We start from the raw sequence: 26,732 nt of genomic DNA, 5'->3' as shown, positions 1-26,732 counted from the left end.
TTGGTCTCTGGTCTGGAAAGATTCCACATGCTGCAGAGTGACTGATCCCGTATGCCACAACTACTGAAATCTGTGTGCTCTAGGGCCCGCAACAAAGAGTAGGCCCTATGCTCTGAAACTACAGAAAGCCCTCAAGCACCAATGAAGACCCAGCACAGCCATAAGTAAATACAATTTTGAAAAAAAATACTCAACACTCAAAAAGCAAAGATCATGGCATCCGGTCCCATCACTTCATGGCAAATAGATGGAGAAACAATGGAAACAGTGAGAGACTTTATTTTCTTGGGCTCCAAAATCACAAAATCTTGGGCTCCAAATCAGTGATTCTAAAATTAAAAAATCTTGGGCTCCAAATCTGTGATTCCAAAATCACAGATCATGACTGCAGCCATGATCTTAAAGGACACTTGCTCCTTGGAAGAGAAGCTATCGCCAACCTGGACAGCACATTAAAAAGCAGAGACATACATTACTGACAAAGGTCTGTATAGTCAAAAGTATAGTTTGTCCAGTAGTCAGGTATGGATGTGAGAGTTGGACCATAAAGAAAGCTGAGCACTGAAGAATAGATGCTTTTGAACTGTGGTGTTGCAGAAGACTCTTTTGAACTGCAAGACATCAAATCAGTCAATCCTAAAGGAAATCAGTCCTGAATTATCATTGGAAGGACTGATGCTGAAGTTGAAGCTCTAATACTTGGCCACCTGATGTGAAGAACTGACTCATTGGAAAAGAACCTTAATGCTGGGAAAGATTGAAGGCAGATGGAGAAGGGGATGACAATAGATGAGATGGTTGGATAGCATCACCTACTTGATGGACATGAGTTTGAGCAAGCTCCGGGAGTTGGTGATGGGCAGGGAAGACTGGCGTGCTACAGGCTGTTGGGTCACAAAGAGTTGGACATGACTGACTGACTGAACTGAACTGAGCTGAACTGTCAGAATATTAAACTATCATTGCGGCACATAAGCAAATTCACAGATTTCAGCTAGGATATAAGAGCTATTTAACAGATAACAATAAAGAGCTTATCATGATTGAGTGAAGGCTTAGGCAACAGTGAAGTTAAGTCTGAGCACAAACTGAGAGGAAATTTAAAAAAAAAAGATGTAATGAATTTGGAAAGCGACATACTCAGTGGCTCAGCAGTAAAGAATCTGCCTGCAATGCAGGATACTTAGGAAACTTGAGTTTAATCCCTGGGTTGGGGAGATCCCCTGGAGAAGGAAATAGCAACCCACTCCAGTATTCTTGCCTGGAGAATCCCATGGACAGAGGAGCCTGGGAGCTACAGTCTATAGGGTTGCAGTCAGATATAATTGAGCAAATGAACACACACTTATCATGAATACATTCTGATGCTGGATGCCTTTTCTTAGGAGTTAAGGATTTTCCCATCCATCCTCTGGTCAGTGATAAACCTATGTATTCAGGACTGCTCTTTGTTTAAACTCTTCTGATGTGTTTTCCAACTGTGTCATCAATTTTTTCCTACAAGTTATGTCTTTAAGGGCTTCAGGATCTTAAGTCTTTCAAGGCAATTTAACATTTCGTTTATTTCTCTATCTCTTTCCTTCCTTTTTTTAAAATTTATTTTTTAATTGGAGGAAAACTGTTTTACTATGTTGTGATGGTTTCAGCACAAATGAGTCATAACTTTACATATATCCCCTCCCTCTATAGCCTTCTTCCCGGCGCCTAAACCCACCCCACAAGGACATCACAGAGCTCCAGGCTTGGCTCCCTGTGTTACACAACAACTTCCCACTGGCTATCTATTATACACATGATAGAGTGTATAGTAGCAGTAGTAGTAGTAGTTGCACAGTCGTGTCCGACTCTTTGCGACCCCATGGACCCCGCCAGTCTCCTCTGTCCATGGGATTTTCCAGGCAAGAATACCGGAGTGGATTGCCATTGCCTTCTCCAGAGGATCTTCCTGACCCAGGAATCGAACCATGGTCTCCTGCATTGCAGAACTCTTAACCCTTTGAGCTACAGGAAAGACCCTAATAGAGTGTGTGTGTGTGTGTGTATATATATATATATATATATATATACTCTATCTGTCTATCTATCTATACTCTATAATATATAAATGCTATTTTCTCCATTCACCCCATTCTCTCTTCCCCAACTGTGTCCACAAATCCATTCTCTACATCTATGTATTCCTTCCCTAAAACAGTCATCAATACCATTTTTATAGATTCTATATATATGCATTAATATACAATATTTGTTTTTCGCTTTCTGACTTACTTCTCTGTATAACAGATTCTCAGTTTATCTACCTCACTAGAACTGGCTCAAATTCATTATATTTTGTGGCTTAATAGTATCCCCTTGTATGCACATATCTCATCTTTATCCATTCATCTGTATATGGACATCTAGGTTGCTTCCTTGTCTTGGCAATTGTAAGACTGAACACTAGGGTACATGTGTCTTTTAGAACTGTGACTTTCTAAGGGTATATGCCCAGCGGTGGGATTGCTGGGTCATATGGTAGATTTATTCCTAGTTTTTAAAGAATCTTCAAATTATTCTCCATAATGTCTGTATCAGTTTACATTCCCACCCACAGTGTATAAGGGTTCCCTTTCTCCACACTCTCCAGCATTTACCATTTGTAGATATTTTTATGATGGCCATTTTGACTGATATGAGATGATACTTAAGTTTTTCTAGTTTTGATTTGCATTTCTCCAGTAATTAGTAATGTCAAGCATCTCTTCATGTGTTTTTCATATGTTTATTGGCCATCTGTATGTTTTCTTTGGAGAAATGTCTGTTTAAATTTTCTGCACATTTTTTGATTGGGCAGTTTGTTTTGTTGATTTTGAGTTTTATGAGCTGGTTATATATTTTGGAGATTAATCCTTTTTCATTTGTTTCATTTGCAATTACTTTCTACCATTCTGAGGGCTGTCTTTTAATCTTTGTTGTGATTTCCTTTACTGTCCAAAAGCTTTTAAGTTTAATTAGGTCCCATTTGTTTATTTTTGTTTTCATTTCCATTAGTCTAGGAGGTGGGTCATAGAAAACCCTATAGATGCTGCTAAAAAATTACCACAGCTAATCAGTGAAGATAGTAAAGTTGCAACATATAAAATTAATACACAGAAATCCCTTGCATTTCTATACACTAACAATGAAAAAGCAGAAAAAGAAATTAAAGAAACAATCACATTCACTATTGCAACAAAAAGAATAAAATACCCAAGAATGCCGCTGCTGCTACTAAGTCACTTCGGTTGTGTCTGACTCTGTGCAACCCCATAAACGGCAGCCCGCCAGGATCTCCTGTCCCTGGGATTCTCGAGGCAAGAACACTGGAGTGGGTTGCCATTTCCTTCTCCATACCCAAGAATAAACCTATCTAAAGAGACAAAAGACCAGTATGCAGAAAACTATGACACGGAAGATAGAAATCAAAGATGACACAAACAGATGGAAAGATATACCATGTTCTTGGATGGGAAGAATCAATGCTATGAAAATGACTATACTACCCAAAGCAATCTACAGATTCAATATAATCCCTGTCGAACTACTAATGATATTTTTCGTAGAACTAGAACAAAAAAAAATCTCACACTATGTATGGAAACACAAAAGATCCCGAATAGCCAAAGTAATCTTGAGAAAGAAAAGTGGAGCTGGAGGAATCAGCCTTCCTTCCTTTTTAATTAGGCACTTTCAAACTGCAATGCACTACTTTAAAAAAAAAAAAAAAAAAAGGATCGTCTTTCATTTTTTGGACTGTTTTGGTGACTGGCCCAGAGACGACTTCTATTGTCTGATACTATGGATTGACCTGGCTCTTGAGGCATGAAATCTGTACTTCCTGTGCGGAGGCTCCCTGATGAATACTGACTCCTAATATTAGACCAGGATAGCATACCATGACTCATAATCCACTGAATTCCAGGCTCTGCCTCAGACCAGCTCACTGGCTATCCTCTTAAACTTTCTGGTGGCCCCTTTCCACTGGTAACTCCAAAAAAACATTAGGTATGACATTTTACACTGGAATACTACAATCACGGAAAACTCAGCTGCCTCATGGCACTATAGCACAGTGATTAAATATCCAAATAATAATTTGGAAGAGATTAAATATTCATTGAATTTTCTCAGTAATTCCAAATGATGAATCTTTATGTAATCCATCTAACCGAGTACAATTTCTTAAAATATTTGGTATCTCTCTTGAGCAAGCTTTCTTCCATGTGTGATCTCTTGATCTCAAGCATTTACTTCTCTTTCTTGCAGCAGTTTGAAAGACTCTTTCTTCTTTCTTCCTTTAAAAAATCTCCCACCAAACCAGCCCAGACTCCTTTCTCTATACTCATTCTGATCTGCTAGATGTATTTCTTTCTTTCTCTGATCTTTTCAGTGTAAATCAATCAAGCTTATTTCAATGACTCCAGACTCTCCCTTCACTCATAGACCTGATTATAGACAGCAAAGATGGTTCTCCTTAAAGAGAAGACCAGACATATTGCTTCTGTTACATATAAACAGCACTATCATCATAAAGGGCTACATTGAAGCTAAATGAAATGATGTATTTACATATATTCCTGACATGGGAAGAATTTTTTGGTTAATGAAATGAAAGTAGTGACAAGAGAAGCAGGACACAGGTTGGCCAGAATCCCATATCCCTCTAGATACAGCCTCTCAATCCTGCTCCCACTTAGCGTCTTGTAGAAAGATAGGAGAAGGGAGAAGGGTAAGTGATGGTAGAGAAGAGATGGGTGGTTAGTATGAGGAATGAGCCACTGGTGTGGGGAGAAATGCCGCTTGGCTTAAGTGTACATGCTGCTCCATAAGTCAAGCAGTATATGTGCCAGGTGGTGAGGAGGACAGAGGCAGACACAGAACTCCAGAACAGCTGCTGCTCTCCCTTCTTCCACTCAAGGCTCAGAGAATCTGGCCAGTTTGGGGGTAGCCACTAGGGAGCAGCAGCAGATGGCTGTTATGCTCTAGAGGTGCACTCTTGAATGGTGACGGCTCTAGCTACCAAAAGCACCTAGCTTTTGTATGCCAATAAATAAAATATACTAAAAAGCTGCAAAAAAGACTCTTTTGTGGAAAATAACCATTTTAAATTCAGGACTTTATTTTACTAGTATTTTATTGTTAATATCTGCTATAGGACTTCCCTGGTGGCTCAGACAGAGTAGAATCTGCCTGCAATGCAGGGACCTAGGTTCTTTCCTGAAGTTGGGAAGATGCCCTGAAGAAGGGAATGGCTACCCACTCTAGTATTCTTGCCTGGGGAATTCCATGTACAGAGGCGCCTGGCAGGCTACAGTCCATGGGATCACAGAGTTGGACAGGACTGAGCAACTAACACACACACACACACACACACACACACACACACACACACACACACACACCAGATAATTATTAAGATTAAAAGCAACCACAATAAAAGAAAACACACAATGTCTCTTTCAATCTTGACTTTCCCAAAGGAGAAATGGTCAAGAGACAAACCTGTGAAAGAATGTTGCAGATTCAATGCACGTTTACTGAGACTTTTCTCTGTACAGCAATTATAATATCAGAATTTTTCATAGGCATTCTTATGTGAAGTAAGTATGAAACATTATTTAAGGAAGGTAATTTCACTTCACACACATACATACACCAAGGAAATATTCAAGAATCAGAGGAAACTAAATACTAGAAGTTCAGTTCTATGGACCTATATGCAAATCCAATTCTGACTAATTTTATACTTACCTCAATATACGTCAAAACTTCTCCCAAATAAGGAAATGACAAAGTTAAAATTTTCTTTTTTGGTTTTGTTTTTAAATGTGATTTTGTGTGACTGCTATTCTCTATACAAAACAATTATGGTTCTCAAAAATAATAGCTAATAATTACACAGCACTTTGCAACTTAAAAAGTGTTTTCACATACAAAACTTTTTTAATCTTTAAGAAGATTTTGTAAAATAGGAGCCAGTATGTAACAAGAAGCTTCAATTTCTAGTTGAGAAAGGATTTCAGAGCTGTAAGTGTGGGCCTCCCTTCTGGAGCAGTGACATAATAAGTATATGGCAGGCAAAGGGTTATAACAAGGCTTACCTCAGGTACTAGTAGAAGGTGTCGCCACTGGCCAACTAATTTTATAGAGTTTGTATGGAAAGGGCAAAAAAGTTTGCATTCTAGGAAAAAAATTTTCTTGTCTGTCTTCTGGGGTGCACCAATGTTGCAGTTCAGTTCAGTTCAGTCATTCAGTTGTGTCTGACTCTTTGCAACCCCATGAACCACAGCATGCCAGGCCTCCCTGTCCATCACCAGCTCCCAGAGTTCACCCAAACTCATGTCCATTGGGGCAGTGATGCCATCCAACCATCTCATCCTCTGTTGTGTCCCCTTCTCCTCCTGCCCTCAATCTTTCCCAGCATCAGGGTCTTTTCAAATGAGTCAGCTCTTCGCATCAGGTAGCCAAAGTATTGGAGTTTCAGCTTCAACATTAGTCCTGCTAATGAATATTCAGGACTGATTTCCCTTAGGATGGACTGGTTAGATCTCCTTGCAGTCTCAAGAGTCTTCTCCAACCCCACTGTTCAAAAGCATCAATTCTTCAAGTGCTCAGTTTTCTTTATATTCCATCTCACATCCAAAAATATAGCCTTGACTAGATGGACCTTTGTTAGCAAATTAATGTATCTGCTTTTTAATATGCTGTCTAGGTTGGTCATAACTTTCCTTCCAAGGAATAAGCATCTTTTAATTCATGGCTACAGTCACCATCTGCAGTGATTTTCAGTTCAGTCAGTCAATCAGTTCAGTCGCTCAGCTGTGTCCAACTCTTTGCGACCCCATGAATTGTACCACGCCAGGCCTCCCTGTCCATCACCAACTCCCAGAGTTCACTCAGACTCACGTCCATCGAGTCGGTGATGCCATCCAGCCATCTCATCCTTTGTCGTCCCCTTCTCCTGCCCCCAATCCCTCCCAGCATCAGAGTCTTTTCCAATGAGTCAACTCTTCACATGAGGTGGCCAAAGTATGGGAGTTTTCAGCTTTAGCATCATTCCTTCCAAAGAACACCCAGGACTGATCTCCTTTAGAATGGACTGGTTGGATCTCCTTGCAGTCCAAGGGGCTCTCAAGAGTCTTCTCCAACACCACAGTTCAAAAGCATCAATTCTTTGCAGCTCAGCTTTCTTCAAAGTCTAAATCTCACATCCATACACGATCACTGAAAAAACCATAGCCGTGACTAGACAGATGTTGTTGGCAAAGTGATGTCTCTGCTTTTGAATATGCTATCTAGGTTGGTCTTAACTCTCCTGCCAAGGAGTAAGCATCTTTTAATTTCATGGCTGCAATCACTATCTGCAGAATTTTACTTAGTGATCTGTTATTAGCCAGTATGAGGCAAATGGGTACTAAGTAAATTTTGAATTGTTATCTCTATATCAAAATGCCCTAAATTCCTTAAAATGAGATCAGTTAAATCTAAGAAGATACTACAGAATAGACTGAGGTGTTTCATAAACAGTAAACTTTCTTGTTCCATTGGAAGAATTAAGTTTTATTTAGGATAATTTTTTTTTTTTTGGTAATTAATCTGTAAGTTGGTGGCTCAGATAGTAAAGAATCTACCTGAAATGCAAGAGACCTGGTTTCAATCCCTGAGTTGCAAAGATCCCTTGAAGTGGGGCATGGCAACCCACTCCAGTTTTCTTGGCTAGAGAACCCCCATGGATAGAGGAGCTTGGTGGGCTACAGTCCATGGGGTCGCAAGGAGTCAGACAAGATTAAGCAACTAATTACAAGCTGTAAGTTAAAGGCATACCTATTCACTAATAGTTTAAATGGCCACATAGCACTGTTAAATTCTGATTGTCTCTGAAAGCCATCTTTTTTAGACTGATGGCAGTTAATCTCCCTAATGCTGAATTGTTGTCCAGTCATTTGTTTACAGGTACTGATGGTAGCTATAGAATGATCTCCACACTCAAAGCTGAGATCAAAATTCTGAAATTCAGTTTTTGATTAGCTCTTCTGTGATTCCCCTTCCTACTCCTTCTGTTCTTCATGAAAATTCTGAGACTTTGTCTCTCTGCATCTGTGCTCTCTTCCTTACCCTCAGTATGTCCACCCGTCATATCCCTTGTACAGAACATTCCAGAATCATCTACCTAAAATGTGATTTCTACTTTGAAGCTTTCTCCTATAGCAATCGTTTTTCTAAAGTCTCTTTCTCCTGCCTTCTCATCTATTCAAGAGTCATCACAAGATCCACCTTTCCTGATTTCTCATATCCAATTATTCATTAACGTCCTCTTGATTCTGCTTCTTTAATATTCTTAAAAGCAGGCACGCTGGAGTGGGATAAATACATGCCTGTGAATTCCATGTGTTTCCACTAGGCCGTATCTTCCCTGGTGGCTCAGAGGTTAAAGCGTCTGCCTTCAATGCAGGAGACCCGGGTTCGATCCCAGGGTTGGGAAGTTCCCCTGGAGAAGGAAATGGCAACCCACTCCAGTATTCTTGCCTGGAGAATCCCATGGATGGAGAAGCCTAGTAGGTTACAGTCCACGGGGTCGCAAAGAGTTGGACACGACTAAGCGACTTCACCTCACCTTCCACTAGGCCAGTGATCTTAAATAAACAACTAATTGGTATCCTTGGTTTTCTCTTCTATAAAATGGCCATTTTAAGTGCAACTACCACACAGGGTTAATATGACAAAGATTAAATGAGTTAATAAATGTAACTTAGGTGGAAAATTCAACTTAAGCCACTATTTCTCAGAGTGAGTTTCAAGGAATATTCGTTTCATAAAATGTTCTTCAAATAAAAAGGGATTCATGGTTAAATCAATTTATTAAACATTACATTTAATGCCCACTTCTCAGCTAGCCATGATGTACATTAGTATATAAAAGGGTCTCCAAATTCTTGTACGGAAACAAAACAAAGCAAAACAAAAACGGTTGTCCTGATATTCATTAAACTTATTAGAACAGAGAGCCTTTGTGTGCGTATATAGTAGCTATTTAAAATCATGCATAACCAGTGCTCTGAGGAAGGTGTTTTGAAAAAACGCTGACTTGAACAAGAGCCGCAGTTATCATTTTGGAAATTATTTCAGACTCAGATTTCCAACTTTTTTTTTTTAAAGAGACTGCTATCTCCTAATGTTCAGAGTCATTACAAACTCTCAGAAAAATGAACCAAATTGTCCTGTGGGAAGCTGTGTCCTAGGGTAGTCAAATGAAATGAACTTTCTAAAGCCCATTATTTCTTAACAATTCTTAAAAAATATGAAAACATTTTATTTTTCGTGCAATGCCCAAAATTGCTCAGCTCGCCTGTAACAGGTGTGAAACTTTATCTCAGGAGAAAAGTTCAACATAAAAATATGTAAATATCTGAGAAAGAGTGGTAAGAACTCCAAGAGACTCAGGAAGTAGGTAAGCTCATGCCTGTGATAAAGGCAGACTCAAGATGAGGTCATGGTGCCTAAGTTCCAACATGTGCGTGTGTGTGTGTGTGTGTGTATGTGTGTGCACTCATTCATGTGTGACTCTTTGTGACTGCATGGATTGTAGCCCACCCGGCTCCTCTGTCCATGGAATTTCTAAGAATACTGCAGTGGGTTGCCATTTCCTACTCCAGGGGAACTTCCCAACCCAGGGATTGAACTTGTTTCCCCAGTGTCTCCTGCAATGGCAGGCAGGTTCTTTATGTAAAGCACTGCGTCACCTGGGAAGCCCCTCTCTGACCATAAAACTGTTGACTGTACATGAGGTAAGAGAGTCAATGCTGCGGCCTGACTGCCTCAGTGTTGCAGGCTGAATGCAACCAAGTTTTTGATGACCCAGTAGGAATTCTGAGATCATCTTACTTTTCTCTTTTTATAGGAGCAAAAATAAGCCAAGCTCACATTTATTGCTCAAATATAGCCTATTTTTCCTCTGCCATGGCATCCCCCAATTCTTCACAAACACAGTACTTAGCCCTCCTTTTAGAGATAAACTAACATTTTTCCAATCACTTTAGTCTTTTGACTTAGCCCTGCTTGAATTCACTCTAACCAACAAAATCAACTTAACTTCCCTATAGCAGAGTCCAATTTTTTTTTTTAATGTGATAAAAACATGCAGCTGGGAGAGCTGAAGAAAATTACTGTCATATCCATTTTTAACAATTTTTATATTTCTATGAAAACCAACATAGCAAAATACCTTAGCTGTCATTATTAACTTCTTTAATGTTGGTTTATTTTTCATAGGGGATGAGCAGCCATGCTTCTTTAGAATAAATACGCTAGACTGAAAAAAAAAATCACAGAAGGAAGATCTCTGTCTAGTGATGTTTACACTATATGATCATTTCTGTATAGATAAATAATGAAGGCTTTAAACTTTCAAATCTAAAAAATAAGTAATCAAAACAGGAAAACACATCATAATATAAATCTCATTACCTGGAGTATCAAATTTGAGAATAATGGATCTGGAAGAAATTTTAGTGAGTAATTTCATTAAATTCCTAATTTTATAAACATGGAACTTGAGAGTCCAAATATTAAGTAACAAAGCACAACCCTATCACAGGATGAGTGAGGGCACAGGCTAAAATCAAGTTTCCCAGTTTCCAAGGCCACTTTCCACACCACGCAGAGCCTCCCTGGGTCTGTCCTCCAGCAGCCTGCGATGTGTGCCTTGAACAACATGAAATCACACCCCTGTCAAATATTTTACAGAGACCATTTATAAAAATTGCTGACTCTTTGATAAACTAGCTTAAGGATAGGATAATTGAGGAATCTAATTCACAGTTGCCAAGCTTAAAGTGGGTTCCTGCTAGGAGATTTTATAGAGCATATGCCAACTGCACTGTCCTTGCAGGTCCCCTTTAAAAAAATAATCAAAGAGGTTAAGATCAGTAGTCTCAAAGGTCTTATGCTGGCTTAATCTGGAAGTCACGTCTGATTTTTGGAATCTTAAAAATATGGTCTGAATGTAGAAAAAAACATGTACCAACAAATGCAACAGCTACAAAAGCAGTCAAATGATAATTTAGCACAGCAAAGCTTTGCAGAGTGTCAGAACAACTTAAGAAATACAGGATAGGAATGACTTTGAGGAAGTCTTAGAAACTCAATGAGGGTTGGGTTTTGGTCGCATGACAGTAACATTAGTGCAATATTGATAAAAGGCATGGGAAGGTAAAGCATGAGGAGAAAGAACATAGAGGTGTGTGCACAGATTCTAAGGTTAAGAGGATGCAAGCCCAGGCGGCATCACTTTTAAGCAGGAACTTTTGCTGTTAGGTACATTTGCTACATCTGTAGCAAGCTTACTGCAGCCAAGGCATCACCATGTCAGTTGTAAAGGATCTGAGGTGCATGTTGCAGCAAGAAAATTTCCTTATTTTCCAAAATATTCTATATTAAAGTGTTAAATGTAATTTCTAAAACTGTCATATAACAATGATTCAGTTAAGTTCCAGGATGAGACATCACTCTTGCCTGCTGTTTCCCTCAACGTAGAATTCAACAAGTACTCACAGCAGGTTGCTGCATAATTATTTTGCATGAGTTCTTCAAAGAGTGAATAACTAAACAGAATTTAGTATATCTACACCATAGAATCCGACTTAATACCTAAAAGGGACACAATAACATGGATAAATTTTGAGGGAACTATACTGAGTGAAAAAAAAATCACAACCAATAGGTTATATACAGTATGATCTCATTCACACAAAATTCTTGAAATGACAAATTTATAAAAATAGAGAATCTATTAGTTGTTTCCAGACTGGAGGGATGGGAGGGATGTGGGTGTGGCTATTAAATGGTAACTTGGGATCCTAGTGTTGACAGAAATGTTCTATATCTTGACCAGAGTGGTAGATACATGGGCCTACACAGGTCACAAAAATGTATAGACATGCCTCCCTCCCACACACATATAAGTAAAACAGGAGATATGATCAGGATTGGCAGACTGAATAAATATCAAGAACCTGCTTATGCTATTACACCGTAGTATTTCAAAATGTCACCATTCAGTGTAAAACTGAGCAAAGGGGACATGTGCTCTTTATTATTTCCTACAACTGCACGTGAATCGGCAGTTATCTCAAAATAATGTTTTATTAAAAATGATTTTATAACAAATAAAATCAATCAAACACTACTAAGATTTAGTATGTTTCTGTGTCCTCATTACATCCCTCCGTCATTTATTTATGGATTTAAGAAAGAACATTATTTTACATCTCAACCCCTGAGTTTATGTACAGTTGCACATTTCTGCAACTTCACTTGGAGATAAGGTCATGACCTCAATAAAATATAATAGGGACTTTGGGAGGAGTCTAGCTTCTGGCTGTTTTCCTTTCTTAGACAGTAGAAGCTTTGAGGAAAGAAGTCATGTTAAACATTTGATTCAGTCAACAGACGTATTAACTTGTTTCATTTTAGTTTCACACTCTTATCAACTGTTGCTGCTGCTGCTGCTAAGTCGCTTCAGTCATGTCCGACTCTGTGCGACCCCAGAGACGGCAGCCCACCAGGCTCTTGCATCCATGGGACTTTCCAGGCAAGAGTACTGGAGTGGGGTGCCATTGCCTTCTCCATCTTATCAACTACTGACCTCTAACTACAGCTGGGGGCTACATATTTTATTCTTATATAATAATACTTTTCAGTTATGGTAATTCTCTTGTACATTGCAGATTTAACATAACACTGATGTGTCCACTGAGCTTTTTAGAAGTACCGCAGGATACAAGGTTCACCTACATTTTAGTAAATCTACCATAAGAAAATGACTTTTTAAAATCAGTTATTCCTCTATTCTACATTATCATTTTATGTTTATAACCTTATTGTAACCTTACTGATTCTACTCACCACGTTAAAATTACACTTATTTTACTCTTCCCAAGGTTAAAATAAAGATTAAAATACCATTTATTATCATTTTTATTACTTTATTATCCCCATAAGAGTCTAGAGTCACCATCTTCCTTTGCCCTTCTTTGGTATTGGTATAAAGAGGCACTTTCTATTAATTTTTTACGTTATGTCTTTCTTTAGTTGCATTGCCTTTTCCAATTTAACTTCTATGAAGTTTTTTAGCTTTCTTTTCCCTTTCTGTGTCATTTTCATTATTTATCAAAATAACTATGCACTTATGACTTTTCCTATTTTTCATGAATAATGCTAGATTTTTTAGTGCCCTGCTTGCATTTTCCCTGATGAACTATTAAATTCCTTGGATACTATCAGATTGCCACAGGAATCTGTTCCTAACTACATCCAGATAACTGAATCCAGCTTCTCAGTTCTTAATCAGATTAAATCATTTTATGTGGCATAATTCCATGTGTTCTTAAAATAGCAGCATGATTTTTTCTTACTCTACTGAACAGCCTTGATACATCTATTGGCTAAAATTATTGATGAGGAAATCAAACTCAACTACTAACTAAAATTGATCAACACCTTTAATCTTTTCTGAATCCTCCTTAATCCTGTCCTGAATCCGCCTGGTAAAGAATGCAATGCAGGAGACCTGGGTTTGATCCCTGGGTTGGGAAGATCACCTGGAGAAGGGAAAGGCTACCCACTCCAGTATTCTGGCCTAGAGAATTCCATGGACTGTATATTCCACGGGTCCCAAAGAGTCAGACACAACTGAGCAACTTTCACTTTCACTTTTAATCCTTTCTTCCTAATGTACTTGTTTTCTACTAATGATAAATACGTCTTAGTAAGTCCTTTTAAATACTTTGTGGAACAAAACTCAAACCAAGGAGATGGACAGATATGGCAGAAAGAACCTGTCAAACGATTAAGTAAAATTAGAAAGAAAGTAACTCTCAATTATCAGTTCAGTTCAGTTCAGTCACTCAGTCGTGTCCGACTCTTTGTGACCCCATGAATCGCAGCACGCCAGGCCTCCCTGTCCACCACCAACTCCCGGAGTTCACTCAAACTCATGTCCATCGAGTTGGGGATGCCATCTAGCCATCTCATCCTCTATTGTCCCCTTCTCCTCCTGCCTCCAATCCCTCCCAGCATCAGAGTCTTTTCCAGTGAGTCAACTCTTCACATGAGGTGGCCAAAGTACTGGAGTTTCAGCTTTAGCATCATTCCTTCCAAAGAACACCCAGGACTGATCTCCTTTAGAATGGTCTGGTTGGATCTCCTTGCAGTCCAAGGGACTCTCAAGAGTCTTCTCCAACACCACAGTTCAAAAGCATCAATTCTTCGGTGCTCAGCCTTCTTCACAGTCCAACTCTCACATCCATGCATGACCACTGGAAAAACCATAGCCTTGACAAGATGGACCTTTGTTGGCAAAGTAATGTCTCTGCTTTTTAATATGCTCTCTAGGTTAGTCATAACTTTCCTGCCAAGGAGTAAGCATCTTTTAATTTCATGGCTGCAGTCACCATCTGTAGTGATTTTGGAGCCCAAAAAAATAAAACTCTGACACTGTTTCCACTGTTTCCCCATCTATTTCCCATGAAGTGATGGAACCAGATGCCATGATCTTCGTTTTCTGAATGTTGAGCTTTAAGCCAACTTTTTCACTCTCCTCTTTCACTTTCAACATGAGGCTTTTTAGTTCCTCTTCACATTCTGCCATAAGGGTGGTGTCATCTGCATATCTGAGGTTATTGATATTTCTCCTGGCAATCTTGATTCCAGCTTGTGTTTCTTCCAGTCCAGTGTTTCTCATGATGTACTCTGCATAGAAGTTAAATAAGCAGGGTGAAAATATACAGCCTCGACATACTCCTTTTCCTATTTGGAACCAGTTTGTTGTTCCACACCCAGTTCTAACTGACCTGCATATAGGTTTCTCAAGAGGCAAGTCAGGTAGCCTGATATTCCTATCTCTTTCAGAATTTTCCACAGGTTATTGTGATCCACACAGTCAAAGGTTTGGCATAGTCAATAAAGCAGAAATAGATGTTTTTTCTGGAACTCTCTTGCTTTTTCCATGATCCAGCAGATGTTGGCAATTTGATCTCTGGTTCCTCTGCCTTTTCTAAAACCAGCTTGAACATCTGGAATTTCGTGGTTCACATATTGCTGAAGCCTGGCTTGGAGAATTTTAAGCATTACTTTACTAACGTGTGAGATGAGTGCAATTGTGCGGTAGATTGAGTATTCTTTGACATTGCCTTTCTTTGGGATTGGAATGAAATGGCTTCTACTAAATAATGAAAGAATCTCTTCTCTAACCCATCTGCCCTTTGCTGCCCAAAATGTTTCCCTGAAGTTTAAAGCTGAGAATATCTTCATGGAAAAGCTCACTATAGCCTAAAAAACATCAGCTTGTGTTCTAATAGTTTTTGAAACCTTGTAAAATTTGGCTGCGAAAAAAGTCCTCTTTCTCCACTCCCCACACTATTCTCTCCTCAGATAGTCCTCTGTCCAAGCAGCTCAGGATCACACTCAGTTCCCTAAAGAAACTGTGACCCTTTCCACTTCCTATGAAAACCTAATCAACACTCCTCATCTCCATCAATCCACCTACAACTGACATTGTGTAGGTGGGATAGGCCTACAGATGTATACCTTTAACTCAGGGATGATATTGGGGCCTGAATCTGTAACACCACTAAATAATTTCAGCACCTTGTAATGCGATGGAACATTGGAGGCACTTTATTCTGAAATGAATGGATAGATAAATAAATGGAAGGAGGGATGGATGGATGGAAGTATATATGGATGCTTTTTCCACAGCCTATGAATTGTTCCTACCATTTCTGGCCACCAAAGTAATCGAAGATCCACTTTGAATTCAACACATTTTATCCAGTCACTGTAGTTGGAGATAATCATCACATATTTTAATTTATAGTTTGTTTCTTAATCTGTACCTTCTAATTATGCTTTTATTATAATTATTGAAGTGCACAGTTGCCTTTAATTGATTGCAAATCATTTGCTACCTGGGAGCTTATTGAACTTTGTGTTCCTCAGTGGCTTAACATTCGGCCTGGCAGGGAGCAGTCACTGAATAATCTGTGCACAAGACTACATAATAATCAATAATCTTGGAACAATGTTCCATAGTAAATCAGTATTTAGAAAATATAAGAATAGTGTTCATGACAAAAATTAACAAATATTAATACTTACTGAACCCCTACTCTGTGCAACTAAGAACGTAGTTAAACTTCAATTACCTTGACTTTGCTTCATGTGTCAAAAACATGAATTTACTAAATGTTTATTTTCTCATAAACAAAAAAATAATTATTGACCCCAAAATGACTAATTTTGAAAAGAACAAATTTGTGTCTGGTGAATGAAAATATCATTTTGTATATTTATGTCAATATAATATATTTATATATTATGTCATATATATGTCAACAAGTTTTGACAATCATGTTGTTACAAGGAAAGGAAGCCAAGTCTTGTATGAATAGAATATAAAGGCAAGAACTATGGTGGCATTTAAAGTCCTATTGGAACATAGTCAAGGGTCTCAGAAAATTGACTTCACATTCGTACTTTGTAGGATGGGACGAGCTATTTATAACGCTAGTCTCATAGGGTGAATGATCTTTTATATGCACTGACAATCATATGAAAGCATTTTCAAATGCAGGCAACTTAGCAATGGGGAAACAGAGGCAAAGAGAAAATGCATGATTTCTAAGAGTCACAGCAAATAAAGGGTCAAGCGTCCCCTTGAACATTGTTTCCACTCCATTCACTCTATCCTCTAAGTCAAGGTAATTTCAATATTTTTCATTATAGAAAAGCTGTTCATCTATGACATTAGGGAATCTAATGATGTTGGTTAAAAACTTTTATGTCTATCCAAAGCAATATAACCATGGAACAAATAAAGGGACTCAGAAATTCTCTCTTTCTGTATTTCAAGCAAGCTGAGGAACCCCCTAGTATAACAAGTATTTGGCCATTGACAGGTAAAGATATATACTCAATTAAAAGATCATCTTATAAATACTACACTGCAAGTACATAGGAATTTTGTTGTTGTTCAGTCACTAAGTCCTGATCACCTCTTTCTGACCCCATGAACTGCAGCATACCAGGCTCCTCTGTCCTCCACTATCTCCCAGAGTTTGCTCAGATTCATATCCATTGAGTCACTTATGCTATCTAAACATCTCAGGAAAGACAGATTTAACTGGACTAAATTCTAACAGAAAGTTTACTCAAGTTTCTGGCTGTTCCCAGTGCATTGACTCATGGAACCCACTTTTTTTTTCATACAAAAATAGACGTCTGGGGTTTGTCATACAGGCACACACAAGTTATAATGTATGTACCTCTTTTTACAATTACTCCCTACTCAGAACATCAAGATAAAGGCAGAAAAGACTTTTCATGTATGGAATTTCAGATTGCAATACCCATTAAGAGTCCCCTGCAATAGGCTAGTTATCCTGGAAAAATAAAACAAAGTTATTATATCATATTCTTTTAACACTGAATATGCAGCAGGCAGTATTCTAGGATCTTTGTTTATGCAATGTCCTTCAATTATCTCAACAACTCTATGCAGTAGTTATGATTGTTTCATGTAGACAAAGAATCTGAGACTAAAAGAGGTAGAATAGCCTGTGCAAGGCTCAGTAATGGAAGGTTAAAACATGAAAATGTTCTTTCTGACTTTGAGGTCTTGCTCTTGACCCCTATATGCCAATGCATTTAATCTTCATAACAGACCTATCTATTATCCCCACTTAACAGATGAGAAAAATGAGAGTCAGAATTCAATACCTGTTCAAGAGTTACTTTCTTCTATGGAGTGACTCACACAAAATTAAATGAAGCCCTTCTCCCTCAAATCACCATTTCCAATTGACACCATGCTGCTAACAACTGTGGTGGAAACACCCTTATGAAGTCATTGTCTTTTAATATTTGTATTAATTTTCAAACTATTTATTTAAACTAAAGTTAAGAAAATAAAATAACAAAGCAAGCAAAAAATATGTCTCAAATTCTTACAGTAATCTAGAAAGAGTAGCTCTGGTTGGAAGTACAAAAACAAAGTCCTCAGTTATTTTAGGCCCATCCAGTAAACTCCATACACTTTCTCCCTGTGGACTTGAAACAGCATATGGCTGTTCTTTTTACAGTTCAGGCCCCACTGTTTTCTCTGAACCTCTAGGTTACAGTGTTTTGTAATCACTAATAAGGACCACCTGTCTCTTGAGAGATTCGGTCTCACCAAACGGAGAAGCCTAATTGTTCAAATTCACGGGCAGGTAGACAATACGCCCTTCATGGGTAGACTGAGATTACGGAATAAACAACCGAAATCATAATGAACAATTCTACTAATTGATTGTAATTGCTAAGTTAAGAACATATGCTAGTTCCATAAAAAAAAAAAAAAATACTTGGAACAATACAGATAATGCTTTCGAGGAAACAAAAGCTTCTTTTCCAAGGGGAAAAAAAGAATAAACTACTTGTTTTAAAATTTCTTTTACTTCACTAAGATATATTCAGGACAAATTTATTGGACTCATATATGCTTAATCATACACTCTCTACGTACAAACTTATCCTATGGCTGAGTTCAGTGAGAAAAACAGGCTGCTTTTTTTTTAATATAAATTTATTAAAATAAGTCAAATTCAATCCAATGCTTATCACTGAAAGTATGAAATCTACAGCAAATTTGATTTAAGAGAACAAGGAGAGAGGGAGTGCTTGAAGAGTGCTCTCCCCTGCCCTCATCAGAACCCCCATCAGCAGTCAGGCCAGGTTAGAAGCCCGTGTTTGGCTGTAAGTGCAAAACCACAGACATACGTCCATCTGTGTTTCTGCCTCACTGCACTAGAATTGTTGATTTGAGGGTCTTTCTATCCTTCCAGTTTGTGGGAGCCCTGAGAGCAGGGTCCACATTGTCACTCTAATTCCAACTTTTAGCATGGAGTATGTGCACGGAATGAATGTATTCAATCCATTCAAAATGACTGCCTAGGTGACAATATCTAGCCACACCCTATCCTAGGAAAAGTAACTACATATTTATATTAAATAAAGTTTACTTTGTAATGCAGAGAGATTTGCTAAAGTATTAAGGTCAATATTAAAGGTAGGCAATAGGCTATAGGGACAAATGGTCTCCATTTATTTATTTATTTTTAATTGAATGATAATTACTTTACAATGTTGTGTTGATTTCTGCTCTACAACAGTGTGAATCAGCTGTGAGTAAACATATATATATCCTCCTTCTTGAGCCTCCCTCCCATCTCCACCACCTCACCCATCTAGGTCAACACAGAGTACTAAGCTGAGCTCCCTGCGCCATACAGCAGCTTCTCACTAGCTAAAATGGTCCCCCTTTTAAGTGAACAGATTCTGAACTTGTTAAAGCAAACAAGTGCCTCTTCCAACAGGACCTTCACTTCTCTACTCATCACACTCATCCTCAGATCTTCCCTTGACCACACGGTATCATGAGACATGGGATTAGTAATAGGTAACATTTATGGGCATCATACGTGCCAAGCTCTGGACTAACTGCTTTATTGTATGATTTCATTTAATTCTTATAACAACCATCTAAGGTAAGTGCTATTAATGCTTCCACTTTATAAAAGATAAAACTGAGGCAAAGCATTTGTTTGGTGTCCTCCCTGAGATCGGGGGCTTCCCTGATGGCTCAGTGGGTAAAGAATCTACCTGCAGTGCAGGAGACATAGAAGACATGGGTTCAATCCCTGTGTCGGGAGGATCCCCAGGAGGAGGAAATTCGCTGGGTCGGGAGGATCCCCAGGAGGAGGAAATGGCAACCCACTCCAGTATTCTATTTTTTCCCCCCTACGGATGGTGGAGACTGGCAGGCTACAGTTCACAGGGTCACAAAGAGTTGGACACAACTGAGCAACTAAGCACACAGACACTGCCTGAGGTCTAAGCAGAACTTGAGCAAACCTGTCACTCTCCAAGCAACTCCTACTGCACCTTCAAACAGAAGAGTAATCCAGTTTCCAAAGGGAAATAGCCATTTTTGTTTGTTCTGATAAAATTCAGAATTCAACCCTGGACGTACAACCTCTCTTTACAATCTAATTGACTCTATTTTCTTCTGAAAGTTGATTCTCTCTGTTTCAGTAAAGCTGGCATGGCTATTTAGTCATAAACAATCATAATCATGCATGAGAAAAAATTCTCACAAATTGTTTTGATATATTTTATGAGCAACAACACAATAACAAACATAAAACTTTTCATGCACCATAAATGTACATAAAAGAGCAGCTTGAGATTCAACATAAAGTTTTATAATAAGCATATATATGGTGAGAGATGTGTGTAAGCACGTATACTTATGTACAGTTATTTTAGGTATCTTGGTATTATATATATGTGCGTGGATTTTTCAACCATTAAACTTTGTTATTCACATCCTTAATCAAAAGACTATAGTAAGCAGGTTGGCATTTATAAAAGTCAGATAAAAACGAAGCTTCCCCATTTTAACCCTTAGCAAATTTTCTTTGTTGTGTTCAATTATTTGATTTCAGAGAGGTCTGCTGTCAAAAGGACTTTTGCCAAGAAACTATAGATGTCCAGGTTAGTATCAATAACCTGCAGAGTTATCAAAGTTTTGTTTTGGTAAATGTTAATTTGGGTTGCTGGAGGGCGGAAGTTTCATCAGGTTCCTAGAGGCAGTAAGCTGTAGATATGTGGTCTTACATACTATAACAATAGTTGCAAAATAAGTTGTCTTTGCGCATTATTGAATGCAGAACTGTGATAATTATCAGGAAGTCAAAGATAGACAATAAATCATAAATATCCTAGTTTTGTTATTTCTTATGATCTGCTTTGCTGAGAATTGTTGTAACTGTTGCTGTATAAACATAGCCTTTCAGGGGCTATATTTGGACGTTGAGAAGTGAACAATGTATTAAAAACACCACACTAAATTGATGTTCTCTGAATGGGTTCAGACATAAATAAGCACACACATGCGTAACACACCCACAGACCAGAATGATCTCTCTCCCCACCCTCATGGATGACATACATCACTACCTTCCAGCTAGGATAAGCTGTAGCTCGGAAAGGACCTTAATTATTCATTTAAGAAGTGAACTCAACTCTCACAGCGTTATGGTAGCTTTGAGAATCAAGAAGAATAGAGGCTCTTATTAGAAGAAAGAGTGAAATACTATGACAAAAGAACCATAGAATAATATGCTTCTAGTTTTATTTGACACATTGTAAAGGCTCCTTACTGCCTACAGAGGAAACACTGCTGCTGTAAACACTCAGTCCCTGTAAACAGCCCAGTGTTACAGACGGATACGCGAATGTATTACGGACATCGATGTTCATGTATGAAGGAACTCTGACCCTCAGCTGAGACTCCCAGGCACACTTCTTATTTCTCTGTACCGGAAGGAGTCAGTGTGCATGGATATGGCATTCCAAGCCCTTAAATCTGAAATAACTCCTTACCCAGTGGTAAGCAGACGCTTCTCCAACACTTCTACACCCCTGCCATGCAGCCACCACCAGTCCTATACCTTGGGACTTTCTGGGCCTCCGCATCCATCAGGTTCAGGATTAGCTTCCTGCTCCAGAGCCCCTTCTGATTAGTGGGTGCTGGTACCAGACACCACTACCCAGGGTCCTCAAAGACCCCGTTCCCTAGGATAGTCCCTCTGGAGGGCTGCCTGCCCACCATACGCATCTGCTAGAGTTTCTCCTGCTGCTTTCATACACATGCCACCCCCACCAGGTCCCAGCAGGAGAAGACAGAGCCCAGGGCGTTGGTACAGCATGGCACTGGGCAGGCAGATGCCAATTGCCTTTGGCACCATCCCACTTGGGACCCAAGTGGGACCTCTCAGGGTGGGACCCACCCTGGGACCTTGCTTCCATCCAGTCTCCAAGTTGTCCTAACATGGCTACTTGTAGGAACAACAAAATCTTTGGACCTTGATGACTTTCCAGGAGATGGGGATGGCAGGTAGCCCTATGGATTGTTAAAAGATCTAAACATCTCTTTTGGGTACATTTACTTTCTCTGGTGTTGTGATTCAAAAAGGTAATATAAATGAGGACCCTGTTTCACTTGCATCCATCAGATGTAGCCATAGATCTCAACTTACAGCAAATGTGAAAAACACTTATTTTTAAGCACCAACTTGGTCATTCACAGCACACTGTCACCCCTCCTCCCCAACATCCACACATATACATACATACACACATATGGTATAAACATTTGAACAAGTGAGTCTTTCAGAAAAGTATAAAATTTCCAAAATGTTTATATAGTCACTTAAAAGGAAATGAGATCTTCATTAAACCCCTGCAGATACCAGATTTCTCCAGAGACACTTAAGATTTTCCATCGCATTTTAAGGTTGAGGAAAGATCAAATCATACATTTTCTTAAAGTCGGCTTATAAGAAAATCAATTCTAATGAATAGTATATTGATATAATACACTTAAAAGTAAAGCATCGCTCCTTGAGAACCATAGACTTAAACGTAAGATCATACTGATACTTGCTTTTAGATGAAGCTGATTGGTCCAGTGCCCAATGATTTTGTATTCTGTACTTTTGTTGGTTATTTGGTACTGGAAGATGTCATAACGACCAGGAGCATCTCCATTTTCATTAAAAGTGACTGGCGTACCAGCACTACCTGTAAATGTTTAGAAAACAATGTTAATAACTTTCCAGTGAGATAGCCTACTGGGCTTATTCTTCCCTAAGAAAAAAATAGTAGATAAAAATATATTGTGCATAGTAAGAGATATGATTACAATCTATACAAGGTCATTCTTGATAGCATAGTATCTCTGACATGAAAAGAAGCCCAGATGTACATTCAAGAAGACCTGCCTCATTACACACATTAGAAAGTAAATGATGAGCATCCAAGTTAGGCAATGTATATAACAGTTAAATAAATAAAAGTTGATAGGCTAGACAGCTAATACCAGCTACAGAGAACGACAGTTAATAGAGAAGAGTGTAAATTCCTCGAAGCATAACAGCTATTGTACAATATAAACTATGATCGGTAACTCAAAATGTGGTAGGGGATGTCCCAGACAGATGCCCTAGAGTTTTATTTTGTTTGGACTTGAAGGCCATCTGGATCGATAGCCCCAATCAGTGTTTCTTCCTGGCTTCCCTGGTGGTCCAGTGGTTCCATGCTTCCAATGCAGGGGGTGTGGGTTCGATTCCTGGTCTAGTCACTAAGATTCCACATGCTATGCAATGTGGCCAAATAAAATAATAATAATAACAATATCACTTCTAAGATGCTGCTTTTGCTACCTCTGCCCAACAATTTATCAACATGGGCTACTGTTTGGACCCTCTTAGTGAGCAAGGCAGTGATCACTGAGAAGTCCCACCTCTGCTCAAATCACAGAAGATCCCCTAATTCACTGTGACAGTGTAATAGTGATGGGGTGGCAGGATGCAAGAAAAGTCAGCTTTTCTAAACTACCATTTCTCTCAGAAGCTTTAATCTTTTTCTCTTAATAGCTTCTGCTCACTTTTACTTTCCCTCATCAACTTTTACATAATCACAGGATTTCTCTCTCTCTCCTTTTGTTTTTGCTATTTTCCTCTAATTTAAGCATTCAAGAAACATGCAAATATCATTTTTTATTTGGAGGAAAATTGCTTTACAATGTTGTGTTGGTTTCTGCCATACAACAATGTGAATCAGCCATGATGATACATATACCTCCTCACTTTTGAGCTTCCCTCCTCCCCTCATTCAACCCCTCTAGGTCATCACAGAGCACCAGGCTGGGCTTCCTGTGTTATATTCAACTTCTCTCCAGCTATTTATTTTATGCATGGTACTGTATGTATGTTGATGTTTTGGATTTATAAACTAATTGTATATAAATATCATAAAAACATCCCATCCCAAGACCAAATCTCCTTTTACTGTAGAGATAGTAACACAATTAATTGGAGGCAACAAATTTAGTTAACATTTAACATATATTAATAACCCTGGAACTATTTAGTCTTATCAGTCCCCAAAGATCTGAAACCACAGCTCTCCCTCAAACTGAGTTCCCCCTCCATTCTGTTAAGAAAATCTTAACTTCAACAATAATCACAGGTTTTCAGGATAGGAAATGATCTCGACACCTAATGTTTTCTTGTTCCATCTATAGCCTCAGTATCTATATAGAACTTCCTTTTCTCTAACAGTCTTTAGATATTGCTCACATCCCACTCCCTTCTTGCCTTATACTTTGCTATCTTAACAAATTCACCTAAACATTAATCTATTTCCTTTGTGCCTATCTTGTCTCTGCATGTTCCATTTCCTGAATTTCTTCTTACCCTATACCAGGTTTAGTTTCTATACTATTCAAGAAATTGTCCCCTATTTGCTTTTTCTTTTCCATATTGTACTCTCCAAAAATATATGTACTATTAATACTTATACATTTCAACTCTATATAGTTCCATCGTGTAATGAATTTCTTATTCCAGGGGTCCCCCATCTCTGGGACCTAATGTCTAATGATCTGAGGTGGAACTGATATAATAGTAATAGAAATAAAGTGCACAATAAATGTAATGTGCTTGAATCATCCAAAAATCCATTTGCCCTACCAATTCAGAGTCCATGGAAAAACTGTCTTCCAAGAAACTGGTCCCTGGTGACAAAAAGATTGCGGGCCACTGTCTTACTCTACTTGTGGAGTTTTTAAAGAAAACTAAAAATCACAAAAGTCTGAAACATTTAACTTATCAAACAAAATGATGACCTAAAACAGTAACTTGCAAACAAATAAAATCAGAATCACACAGCAGCATTTAGGACACTTTCCTCCTATTTCAAGGAGAGAAATCTAATACCCTCTGTTCTCTAACTGTTCAGTCACTCAGTCGTGTTTGACTCTTTGCAACCTCATAGACTGCAGCACACCAGGCTTCCATTTACTTTACTATCTCCTGGAGTTTTCGCAGACTCAAGTCCTTTGAGTTGATAATGCTATCCAACTATCTCATCTTCTGTTGCCCTCTTCTCCTCCTGCCTTCAATCTTTCCCAGCATCAGGGTCTTTTCCAATGAGTCAGTTCTTCACATCAGGTGGCCAAAGTATTGGAGATTCAGCTTCAGCATCAGTCCTTCCAATAAATATTCAGGGTTTATTTCCTTTAGTATTGACTGATTTGATCTCCTTGCCGTCCAAGGGGTTCTCACGAGTCTTCGCCAGCACCAAAGTTTGAAGACATCAATTGCTCGGCACTCAGCCTTTTTTATTGTCCAGCTCTCAAATCTGTACATGACTACTAGGAAAACCATAGCTTTGACTCTACGGACTTCTGTCATCAAAGTGATGTCTCTGGTTTTTAATACACTGTCTAAGTTTGTCATAGCTTTCCTTCCAAGGAGCAAGAGTCTTTTAATTTCATGGCTTCAGTCACTGTCTGCAGTGATTTTGGAGCCCAAGAAATAAAATCTGACACTGTTTTCACTTTTTTCCCTTCTACTTGCCATGAAGTAATGGGACCAGATGCCATGATCTTAGCTTTTTGAATGGAATTTAAGCCAGCTTTTTCACTAACCTCTTTCACTTTCATCAAGAAGCGCTTTAGTTCCTCTTTGCTTTCTGCCATTGTTAGTTACTCAGCGGTGTTGACTCTTTGTGACCCCATGAACTGTAGTCCGCCGGGCTCCTCTGTTCAAGGGATTCTCCAGTCAAGAATACTGGAGAGGGCTGCCATTCCCTTCTCCAGGGGATCTTCCTGAGGAATGAAACCCTGGTCTCCCGCACTGCCGGCAGATTCTTTACTATCTGAGTCACCACTAAGATAGTAAGACTTTCTGCCATTAGAGTGGTATTATTTGCATATCTGAGGTTGTTGATATTTCTCCTGGTAATCCTGATTACAGCTTGTAACTCATCCAAACTGGCTTTTCTCATGATGTACTCTGTATATAAGTTAAATAAGCAGGGTGATGGTATACAGTCTTGATGTAATCCTTTCCCAATTTTGAACCAGTCCATTGTTCCATGTCTGGTTCTAACTGTTGCTTCTTGACCTGCATACAAGTTTCTCAGGAGACAGGTAAAGTGGTCTGGTACTCGCGTGTCTTTAAAATTTTTCCACAGTTTGTTGGGCTTCCTTGGTGGCTCAGATTGCAGTAAAGAATCTGCCTGCAATGGGTTTGATCCCTAGGTCAGGAAGATTCCCTGAAGAAGGAAATGGCTATCTACTCCAGTATTCTTGGCTGGAGAATTTCAATTCATTTTCTGTTCTCTGGAATCTTGTTAAAATTTGAACACAGTGTGAAATCTTGGATGAGCTACCTGGCATCTACAAACACTGTTAAGGGCCCAAGAGACTGGCACAGCATGGAGGAAAGAGCACTGTTATGAGAGACAAGGGCTCCTCATTCATGCTCACTTGGCTTCTGCATGTATTTTCACAACTTTATATCTCTTTTCTTCAGTTGTCACATAGGGACTTAACAACAAAGATGAACATATTTAGAAGTCTCAAAAATCTAAATGCATTTAAATTATTATTAGTTCACATGGGAAATAACTTTAGATATAAATCAAGAAATAGGGAATTGGGGAATAAAACAGGAGCTCTCCTATCTCTTAGCTATTCATTAGATACACAAGTGGAAACCCCTGTGTCACAACTGATCAAACTATTTTCTTACTCTTAGTGACCC

At 38.8% G+C, this 26,732-nt stretch overlaps 1 protein-coding gene and 1 non-coding gene across 2 annotated transcripts in view; one reads left to right on the top strand and one right to left on the bottom strand.

Moving 5' to 3' along the window:
• The window catches only part of GRM8 (glutamate metabotropic receptor 8), an 880,134-nt gene that overhangs the window by 166,181 nt on the left and 687,221 nt on the right, over positions 1 to 26,732 (bottom strand). The window contains exon 8 of the mRNA XM_018046971.1: positions 22,565 to 22,701. Coding sequence (XP_017902460.1) covers positions 22,565 to 22,701 — 137 coding nt within the window. The remainder of the gene's footprint in view (positions 1 to 22,564; positions 22,702 to 26,732) is intronic.
• On the top strand, positions 8,429 to 8,500 carry TRNASTOP-UCA. Its single transcript has one exon. It is a non-coding gene; the product is annotated as a tRNA-Sec (tRNA).

The sequence above is a fragment of the Capra hircus genome, chromosome 4 (genome assembly GCF_001704415.2).
Source record: "Capra hircus breed San Clemente chromosome 4, ASM170441v1, whole genome shotgun sequence".
Taxonomy (NCBI): Eukaryota; Metazoa; Chordata; class Mammalia; order Artiodactyla; family Bovidae; genus Capra; species Capra hircus.
The sequence above is the reverse complement of the archived record's forward strand: the minus strand, read 5'-3'. Positions and strand labels throughout refer to the sequence as shown.